The sequence below is a fragment of the Podarcis vaucheri genome (assembly GCF_965113315.1).
Source record: "Podarcis vaucheri genome assembly, chromosome: 5".
Classification (NCBI taxonomy): Eukaryota; Metazoa; Chordata; class Lepidosauria; order Squamata; family Lacertidae; genus Podarcis; species Podarcis vaucheri.
Window position 1 is genome coordinate 49175001 of NC_138763.1, and position 11258 is coordinate 49186258.

The 11258-nt window shown below is 46.3% G+C and overlaps 1 protein-coding gene across 7 annotated transcripts in view; it reads right to left on the reverse strand.

Moving 5' to 3' along the window:
• The window catches only part of SORCS1 (sortilin related VPS10 domain containing receptor 1), a 384134-nt gene extending 374874 nt beyond the window's left edge, over positions 1–9260 (reverse strand). For 4 of the 7 annotated variants that reach the window (XM_082225236.1, XM_082225233.1, XM_082225231.1 and 1 more), the window contains exon 1: positions 7165–9259. In XM_082225236.1, coding sequence (XP_082081362.1) covers positions 7165–7920 — 756 coding nt within the window. In that variant the 5' untranslated portion in view covers positions 7921–9259. Of the gene's footprint in view, positions 1–7164 lie in introns of all 7 variants that reach the window. The other 3 variants (XM_082225237.1, XM_082225235.1, XM_082225232.1) reach the window with 1 other exon arrangement.
• Positions 9261–11258: the final 1998 nt, after the last annotated feature.

The window sequence follows — 11258 nt, forward strand, 5'->3', positions numbered from 1 at the left end:
AATGCTACATTTTCTTCTTATAAACCCATGCTAAACTTTAATGCCCGCTCATCTTGCTTGTGACCTCAGAAGAAGAACCAAACATCGTTCTTCCCTTCTTCATAGATTTGCATTCTTCAATCTGATTTGCATCATTTGATGATTGTATCAAAGGGATACCTGACATGTGTGAATAATTACTCTTCCATTGAACACCATCACAGAGAGAACTTTCATCACCTCAAATGAAGTCAGTCCTGAGGATGTTTACATCTACTGTCACTGTTATAAAGCAAAGCGCATTGCTCTGCAACATAAAATAGCCTATGACATTTATTGGAGGTGTTCTCCTGAATGCTGCAAACACAGGACAACACAAATTTAGAGAGTCACACTCTGAGGCATCCAGAACGGAGCTATTATTATACTTTAGAATGTTCAAGCGTTATAGGTTTGCAGGTATAAATTCCCAGGTAGCAATTCCACAATTGTTCAGCACAGAGGATTCTTCCACCAAGGAAAGAAGCTGCATTCTCATTCTGTCTTTGTGTTGTACACAACCTTGCATTTTCAATAATAACCACAAGGAATCTCATTATGCCATCTTATCTCCAAACTGCCTCATAATGAGAGTTTTTCTTCTGAAGCCAATTTCTTTGCTTGATTATTTGGAGAAATAACTACAGGTTTCTTTAAAAGATATAGCTTTTTTTGCGAGTCTCCCTCTTGCTTTGCATCTTATGAAGCAACATGTAAGAAAGTCTTTCTGTGGGAGACCATACATTTCCACCAGCCCATCTCCAGGGAGCTATTAAGAGTTTTGATTGCATAGGCTACAACTTTATGCACACTGAACTAGGAGCAAGCCCCACCAAACATATTAAGTCTTGCTTCCAAATAAGCATGCATAGGTTTGTGTTGATATGAATAATATTTCTGGAAATGAATGGAAATATGTGCACCAGAAAAGCACAATGTAGACCGCTATCCATATTAGAGAACAGTCATACTATCTTTGTCCGTGTGGCCAGCCAATGCTGTACTTTGGAGGTGGCAGCTAAACACTTGAGAAGCTGGGCCTGCTCCCTTCCTCCATGCTTATGCATGAGCACAAAATGGACTTGCCATGCAATACAGATATCCGCATCACTTGTTCATTTCTTAAATGTGTGCAAAAGTGCAATAATACATACATAGAGACAACCATCATAGAATTTGTTGCGTTCTGTGGTTGCTGTAGCTCCACCTCTTCTTGCTTGCTCTATTGCTCTGGGTGGAGACGACCTATCCTTACATGCGTTGCTGCAGTGTTTTGTCATGATTTCCTGTTTTTACTGGTTTGCTTAATGGTGGTTCCTATGCACTCAAAGACAGGTTAGCTGTTCATAATAATGGTGGTGTTTCAAAGAGGACAAGAAAATATTTCCTTCTCACTGAGGCTGTTCTCTTTCTCCTAGAGGTAAAAAAAAAACCCACAAAAAACCTGGCTTCTTTTCCCAGTTAAAATCAAGATTAATCATAATAACAAAGGCAGCCATATTGGTCCATGAGAAAAATAAATAAACTTCCAAAATCCACAGTTGGGCATAGTGCTGGCCCAGCCATTAGGCAGGGCAAGCCCACTATTTCAGGTGGCACATGCCCCCCAGGCAGCATGCTCACATGTGGGACACCTGGCTACTGCCTCTGCCAGCAGCTGGGAAGCACTGCCACTGTCAATGCTGATTGCATCCATTTCAAGTGGGATCTCACCCAAAATAGGTGCCAATGCTGGTGCTGCTTCTTCACTAGCAGCGGATGTGGCAGGATGAACGGAGGCAGCAGAACAGGCAGTGGCAGGAGCATGTAGGTGGTGGCAGGAGTAGTAGGAGCAGCAGGCAAAGTGGCACTTTCCATTTTGCCTCAGGTAGTGGAATGGGACACATCTCCTCTGGCTGGGCAGTGTTTTTATCAGGACCATTCAAAATGTTGCAAAGTATTTAGCAAGCTTTCAAGTTCTCCAGAACTCTTCATGAGGCAAATGGCTACATGAAGCAGGCCAAGAGGACACACAAAATAAATGCCTATACTGTATCAGCCTCCCCAAACCTGACATCCTCCAGATGTTTTGCACTAGAACAGGACTTCCCTTTCAAATTCCCATCATCTTTGGCCATTGGTCAAGTGTGGTATAGTGGTTAAGAGCGGTGGACTCGTAATTTAGTGAACTGGGTTCGCGTCCCTGCTCCTCCACATGCAGCTGCTGGGTGACCTTGGCCTAGTCACACTCCTCTGAAGTCTCTCAGCCCCACTCACCTCACAGAGTGATTGTTGTGGGGTAGGAAGGGGAAGGAGATTGTGAGCCGCTTTGAGACTCCTTAAGGGGAGTGAAAGCCAGGATATCAAGTCCAAACTCCTACTCCTCCTCTTCTTCATTTATTGCTTTTATTTCTCAATGCTTCTCCAAGAAGCTCAGGATGGTGTACATGGATCTCTTCCTCTTCCATTAATCCCCACAACAACCCTGTGACATATGTTAGACTGAGAAGCACTGACTGACCCCAGGTCACCTAGTGATCTTCACAGCTGAGTGGAGATTTGAAGCCAGGTCTCCCAGTTCCTAGTACGACACTCTAACCACTACACCACAGCTTGGGGCTGATAGTACAGTGGTACCTCTGGTTGCAAATGGGATCCGTTCCAGAGGCCCGTTCACAACATGAAAAGAGCGCAACCGGAAGCGCTGTATCTGCGCAGGTGCGCGGCGCGGCGTGATTTAGCGCTTCTGCACATGTGTGAGTGGCGAAACCTGGAAGTAACCCTTTCCGGTACTTCCTGGTCGCCGTGGGACGTAACCTGAAAGAACGTAACATGAAGCAGTCATAACATGAGGTATGACTGTAGTTGTAGTCCAAAACTTCATGAGGTCACAAAATTTTATTTATTAATTTCATATCCTACCCTTCCTCCCAAAGGAGCCCAGAAGAACCCAAAGGTTCAGGAAGGAGCATCTATATCTGTAATACCCCACCCAGTCCTCTTATCACACAACACATGAATTATTATAACTTCAGACATTACTACAGTTTTCCACAATAAAAAACAACCCTCAAACACATTTTAGTGATTAGGCTACACTGTATGGCTGTTTCAGGACCAGGCTAGCTTGACCGCTCTTGCCCATGCATTGGCAACCTCCAGACTGGATGACTGCAAAGTACTTTATGTGCAGCTGCCAAGAAGCTACAACTGGCACCTAATATGGCAACATAACTCACTGGAGCAGAACATCGCCATTATATTACACCACTGCTGAAAGATTTGCATTGGCTGCCAATTAGCTACCAGGCTAGATTTTAGCGACTGGTACTACTGTATAAAGGCCTCTGCAGTTTGAGATCAGAATACCTAAAAGGTTATCTCATCCCTTATGTACCAAACACGGCAGATACCATATTATCAGGAGATCTATTCCATTCAGTGTCAATTCTGGGCCTTTAGTGTGGTGGCACCCATACTTTCAAACTCCCTCTCATAACATATCAGACAGATGTCATTTATACTGTCTTGTCAGTGCCTGTTGAAAACTGTCCTCCTTCAACAAGTCTTTTAATTGGAATTTTTTTATCCCACTTCATAACCAGATTTATTTGAAATTTTATATTAAAAACAATTGATATATATATGTGTTTGGTGTGTGTGCAGTTGTTTTGGATATGGCTTTTATCACATTGTGAAATATTTCTTTGGGATGTTTCATAGGATAATAAGTGATCTAACAATTATGAGATGAAACTTTTATTATAATGGGATGGAATAAAATTATTCCATGATTGTTATTTCCGAACTGCCCTTTCTCCAAAGAGCACAGGGGGGTGGTACACAACAGAGTAAAACACTCAATAAAATAAAAGTCTATAAAATCCTTACATTGCATTAACTATGAAATGTACACAATTAGACTTTCCTACCATTCCTTTTCAGTTTCTGTCCAATGAATTGCTGCAATAAATGCAATGCTTTAACAATAAAGGGAAGGGGAAGCCTTAATGAAATCCACAGGGGGCAAATCCCTGACTCCTTCCAGTTTTACCTACAATAGTGGCTAGGAGGGCTGCCACAAAGTAGAGAGGCCCCTCTAACCCACCCTTACATAATTTGAGCTCTGAATAAATGACTAGGTTTCTGTGTCTGCAATAAAGCAAGCTAGTTTTTTAATATATTGAAAGATGCTCCTGTCAAAATACACCACCTGTCTAGCCTAGGGGTGACTAACCTTTTTGTGCCAGGAGCCTAACTCCAATCAATTTTTGCTGATCTTATAAAGGCCTGATCAATTTTGGCAACAGCAGTAGCTTAAAAAAAGTAGATACAGGTAGATGGAAATATTGTCCCCAGCCCAGATGCCTGATGGGTGCATTAATTCCCCCCACCCCAGACATCAGATTCCCTGAACAAAGAAGGGGGGATGCAGTGGCATGCAGACCCTGGAGGACTGGCAAGGCTTTCAGCCAGTGAATATTAACCACTCCTCATCTAGTCTGCTTGCCAGGAATGGGAAAGTCCATGTGAGACAGAAAGAACACTTATGTGATTTGCAAGACCATCACATTCTAGATTGCTGGCGCTTCCACAACTTTTCCAAACCATTTTAGAGATGCTTACTTTGCCTATTTGCATATTATCACTCCACACAAAGCACTGGATATACTAGTTCAGATATAGTCCTGAGAATCAACTCTCCTAGTTACACATTGTCATACTTATCCAGAGTCAACAATGGTCCAACACTGAATTTGGTTTTCAAATCCTGACACAACCAAAAACTCTAGTCAAGATGCCCCTGACATTTACTTTAGAGGGGAAAGTCACCTGAGATGGTAGATATTTCACTGGATCATAAAGACACCTTGCTTTCACCAAACAGGATGATTCAGCAGCAAGATCATTTTGTGCAATGACAAAAGAGTGGTGATTGCTCTAGATTCTGCAGATCTAAAGTGATCTGCTACACCAATTCCCTGTCACCATACTGTAATGTGATGAATGTGTCATGAACACATAAAATAACACAACTGACTTCTATCACCCATTTAAACACATGCAAAAGTTCAAAAGGATATGACCAATTGACTGAAGAACTTTTCTCTACTCACTTTGCAACAAGACTTGCCATAAAGGTAAATTGGAATGTAGCATTTTATAATTCACAATACAGTAATGATCAGAATTATATATTGTTTTAATTTAAAGTCTCCATCTTATCTCTTCTGTGCTACAACCCCAGACAGAAGCTTTTAAGCCTACTTTTAAGTTGCAAACCATTGCTAAGAACATGTATCATATGAAAGCTGTGACAAACTTGTTCAATCAGTTTTACAAGTCTGGAGTTTGAAGTGGAGGATTGATTTTAGTGGGCCTGTATTAGATAGAGATCTGATAGCCAAAATGGGTAAAAAGGGGGAAAGATCCCCTGAAAAGCACAAGGGTTTTTTGCATTATTGGATTAAAGTTCCTGAAAACCCTATAAAATTATGGCCTGGTCAATAAAGTCTGAATTCTCAAGAAGTGCTGATGACATCCTCATGAATACTAAATGGACATACTGCGATTTATACTCCCTCATACCAAAAGGAATTTATAATGGTAAAATCATCATTTTTTAAAGCTACAATTGAAAGCTGGCTACAGGTAACAGGAACTAGAAATGACAGACCCAAAGAATGCCTTAAGATGGAGCATGAAAGATTCAATGTGTATCTACCCTATGAATTAAAAAAAACTTTTCCCCTTTGTGTTTTGGTGCATCTTACATTTCCTTAGTTCTCTTTAACTTTGCAGGATAAAGTAACTCCCAGGGATCAGCATTAAACAGACGCCCAGTCTGCGTTGTCCTAGTTCTCTAAAAGCTGATATCCAGTTTATACTAGGAAGTGTTGTGAAAGAAAGGAGCTCTGTTTATTGGGCTAAATCTTCAGCAATGTAACACAAGTACCCTTCTTATTTTTTTAAAAAAAGATACATGTTAGAATGAAATGGGATTTAATTACTGTAGATTTACAGGATGGAAAAACTCTCATTTTAGCATCAACAGGGATAAAGCACAGAACAACAGGTGAGCAGTTATCCTCATCTTGCAACCTGAGTTTCCTTTTTATATAAATGGGCACCTCACCACCCCTCGGGAGCTGATGATATGTGGTGGTGAGCCAATCCTCAGTTGCAAAACCTGAAGTGCTTTAGTATGCCTGAGGGAAAGGAATTCAGGACAGGCTTGAAGAGATTCTAATACTGGCATGCGTTTGATCAAAACTGAACCCTGATTGCTCATGACATGATCTATTAAATTAAAGCTAAGGGGCAATGAATTAGTGACATAATAGAGACTGAGAGACACTTTCTACCCTAGTGTCCCAGTACAAGAAACACAGTTCTATAAATTTTGCAGAATCAGCCAGTATCACACAGGGAAAGAGGAAAAGAAAAATTGACTTGGCGATGGGGAAAAAGAGAAAGCTGTGTGTGCCGGTTAGATACATGTCATCAAATGGGAAGCCGGAGAGAAAATGGACAGACAGGAGATCAGATACGATCCAGTGAGGAAATCTGGCCCCATAGGGGGCTTTTGGCCCCCGACCACATCTCCATAATTCCACCACTCACCATGGAAATCAGGCTGCAATTTGTGCCACCTTGCCATACCAGTAGCATCTCGGAAATGAAATATCCGACACTTTTCATCCGACTTTGAAACAGTTTGATCCACACCTTCCATCCTACACGCGACGCGACCTATTTTACCCTCCGTGATCTCAGCCCTTTCCCACTCGCAGCGCCCCAAATCCAGGGCTCTCCTCTCCTCGTACATTCGCGTGCGCTTGAATGCACCGAGATGCAGTTCAAGGCTGTGCCAAGTGGAGCAGGAAACTTTCTACCCCAGAGAGAAAGCGCCGCACGGACGCACGAACAGAAGACCACCCCTCCCTTAAAACAAGCGGGGGTGGGAGGACGGGAGCGCGCGAGGAAGAAGGCGAAACTCCCCCCGAGGGGCACTAAAACCGAAGAATCATCCAGTGCTGTGGGAAGGCGAGGTTATCATCCTGCTCCCTGAATCTTTTCTAGAGAACAGCAGCTGAGATTGGGCCATCTCCACCCACCCCACCCGCAATCGTGCTTGATATTATCGTGACAATGCTGGCTACTCACGCTACTGTTGTGTCCCGACCAGTGCACCATGGCTTGGTTATGCGCCGAATCCCCCGTGAGGGCAAAGGTCGTGCTCGTCAATTTCAGCTCCTCCAGGCGGAAGCGCGTGGCTTTCCCCGGCAGCTGCTCCGGACTTGCCCGTTCCCGGCTCTCCGGAGGCTTGTCTCTCTCCGCCGGGGCCCCTCGGGGCTTCCGGCTCACCAGCCGCCTCCGATCCGCGCCGGGCTTCCGCAGGCGGCCCAGGGGCGCCGATCGGGCAGCGCGGCCGGCCTGAGAGTTCGCCGCCGGGCGCCCGTCGGCGGAAGAGAACTTGGCGCGCCCGGCTCGATTCCCACCCGAGGGCGACGCTCGGCGGCCGAGCCGAGCCTCGGGGCGCTCGCCGCTCAGCTGCCGGGAGCCGACCAGGCTGCGCGATGCAGGTGGCGGGGCGTCTTTCTCCTCGGCGGGGGCAGAAGCGGAGAGGGCTCGATCCCCGGCACTCGCCGGCGCCTCCTCGCCACCACCGGGGAGCCTCTCACCTCTTTCCTCCCCGGGTCTCCTCCTCGCCTCGTCGCCTCTTCGCCCCGCCGTCCTCAAGTGCATTAATAATCCGTCCGGAGCTCGCTGCTGCTCCCGCAGCTGGAGCTGCACCTGCCAACGGCACGAGCTGCAAGTGATTTCTGCCCCGATGAAGCCAAAAGTGAGGATCAAAAGCCATGTCCGGGCGGCTAGCAGAGCAACGTGCCAGCCTGGGTACCAGCCAGTAACTTTTCCCATTGCCCCTGATGCTGGTGGAGGGGCGGGGAGGGAACGTGTGCGAGAGACAGAGAGGGAGAGAGAGCGACGGAGTGAGAGGGAAGCGAAATGGGAGGGGAGTTGGGAGAAGACGGCAGGTTGTGTTTTATTCCCAGATCTGCTCTTCAAGGAAGGCAGCGGCGATAACTCTCTCGAAGTTTCAGACCCTGGATGCAGTCTGGGGAGAAAAAGAGGGGGAGAAAGGAGAGAAACACCCCGCTTTCTTTGCTTTCGGAGTTCCCCCTCACCCCCCAAAAGCTGGCGTCGCCGAGCGGGCTTTTGATGGAGGGGGGAAGCCACCACCGCGCGGGGGAGGAGCTGAAGGAGCGCGCGAGAGAGAGCGAGGGAGAGCGAGCGCGCCAGCCAACCCCGGCTGGTGATTTCTCCGGCTTGCCTTTGTAGAAGAAGTCACCACATCGCCTCCCCGCCCCCTCGCGCCGAGCACGGCTCCTTCTCGTCACTGGATCGGGAGGGACGGGCGATCGGCTCGCCCCCTTTCCAGGCGCCCGGCGGCCGCGCCAACTTCTCCCTCCGCCAGCCTTGCGCGTCTCTTGGCCACCTCGGGGAAAGCGGCGGCTGTGTTGAGAAACGATGTGAACAGCGAGAGCAAGGCTCCTTCGGGAAGGGGATCTAAGGCGAGGGACGGCGTGTGCCACTCAAAGTTCCCTCACGTTGGCGCGGTGGATGGGTGGGGAGGGGTCGGGGTGACACCCGCGAAAGTGGGCGCAAGGAAAGTGGGCGAGGGGCGCTCTGGACTTCTCTGCTCCTGCCCAGTAGTCCCTGCTGAGCATAACTCTTCTGAAATCTCAGCCAATGTCCACTTTGAATCACAGAAATTTCACGTCAGAAAGAAGCACAAACAATCAAGGGGGTGCGCGCCTGTGCGCATATCTATATCTTTATATAGAGCAGGTATAGTGAAATGAAAGAAAGCTACTTGACATATTTCTCCGCCGCAGTTCAAAACAAACTTCGCTTAACAATGTTTAAAACGATATACAGTGTAGCATAATATCATCTTAGCCATGGCAAAATCACAACAAATTTTCATGTCTCTAGTTTCCTCCGCTGCCCCTGCCCACTGCTATGTTTCTCTCCCAAATGAAAATTCATGGTAAATTCTGCAGTGGTTCAGTCACTGGAAGTGGGATCCCAGAAAGAATTTTACACAAGACAGAGTCACATGGAATGGAGTAGAGTTTGTCCTGAAGGATAGCGTTCTCTTTCCCAGCTTGAATTGCGTTTCCAACATAAATAGTGGCTGTGTACACCCTTGTGATTTTTTATTTGAAAGTGAGGTGCATATAACTAAATAATAAATAAATAAAATAACGGCACACCTGTTGCTTGAGCAGAGGCACCAATCCTTCATGTGGCTAAACTTGACCTTGCCTTGGCTACCTCAGAGGTAGGGATCCACTTTCACATGTATTCAAAAGCATTTGAGTGAAAAATCTGTGGATGCTTTTAGGTGTAATGCTAGCTTTGCAGCAACATCCCAAAACATCAAAGGAGAGATGAATATGATACTACATGATCTGTTTTGCTAAGGAAACAGGATGGATGGTGGTTTAGAAGCACACAGACAACTAAAGTACAAAATGGAACAGGACCAAAAGATGAGCAGAGGAAGAGAGATAATATGCCAAAATGCATGGCAGCTGATAGTACAATGTGGATTGCACACTCTGCCAGACTTCATACCTGTTTAAAAGGTGAATGAATGTCACCAGAGGAAAGGGAAACAGCCAATTCAGGAATACAGAGGTAAACCAAGATAAGATGCAAACAGCACAAACCAACTAATGACAAGTTCCATTTTTCATAAAGTGAGGTGCCTTTGGTCAGTGGTGGGAGACAGAGGATTGAGGTTGAATTCTGACAAGACAGAAGTAATCTTTTTGGGGGACAGGTGTGGGGGACTCCCTGGTTCTGGGACTCCTCCCTAAAGGCCTGGGAGTCATTCTGGACTCTCAGCTGTCCATGGAGGCCTGGGTCAATTTTGTGTCCAGGGCGCCTGTCTACCAGCTCCATCTGGTACACAAGACCTTACCTGCCTGTACACTGTCTCACCAGAGTGGTATAAGCTCTTGTTATCTCCTACTTGGACTACTGCAATGTGCTGTACCTTTGAAGGTGACTCGGAAACTTCAGCTAATCCAGAATGCTGCAGCTAGACTGGTGACTGGGAATGGCCTCCCGGGCCATATAACACTGGTCCTAAAAGAACTACAGTACGTTTCCAAGCACAATTCAAAGTGTTGGTGCTGACCTTTAAAGCCCTAAACAGCTTTGGCCCTGTATACCCGAAGGAGTTTCTCCACCCACATCATTCACTGGACACTGAGATCCAGCTCTGAGGGCCTTCTGGTGGTTCCCTCATTGCGAGAAGTGTGAAACGCTCTCCCATCCAGTGTGTCATTCCCACTCCACCCAAGAGCCACAAATCCGTGACTGCCTGGTCAATAAGCACAGCACATAATATCAAATGGCTGCACACACACACACACACACACACACACACATTAATGGTGCAATTATTTGCACACTTGCCTGAGAACACACCCCACTGAATTATGATGTTGGGAAAGATTGAGGGCACAAGGAAAAGGGGATGACAGAGGACGAGATGGTTGGACAGTGTTCTCAAAGCTGCCAGCATGAGTTTGACCAAATTGTGGGAGGCATTGGAAGACAGGAGTGCCTGGCATGCTCCGGTCCATGGGGTCAAGAAGAGTCGGACCGATTAAATGACTAAACAACAACAATTGCACAGGTACAGCTGCAAACTTCCAATAAGCTTTAATCATGAATGAGAAGGTTATCAATGGCTGCTAGCCATTGCGGCTGTGCTCTACCTCTAGGGACAGAGGCAATTGCTTCTGAATAACAGTTGCTGGAAACTGCAGGAGGGGAAAGTGCTCTTGTACTCGAATCCTGTTTGCTGGGTTCTCACAGGGATCTGGCTGACCAATGTGAGAACAGGATGTTGGACTAGATGGGCCATCGGTCTGATTCATCAGACTCTTTCTATGTTCTGATATTGCCCAGGCAGTGGTCTGCTTTCTCTTGTTCCCTGGGATAAGTGGCTGCAGAAACTGATGCACGGCCTTCAAGGAGCACCTTTGTCCATTTAAACTTAGGAAGGCACCCGCCACTGCCAGCTGCATTACCCTGCAACTTAAGTAGTAGCTGTCACACAGAATTGAGATAAATAAATCACTCAAACATTGCCAAGATCTGCCTGGATTAAAACTGTCAAGGATGGAAATACGATTTGGGGAGTATAAAAGCAAGAAAAGGAATTTAGAGAAATTTCC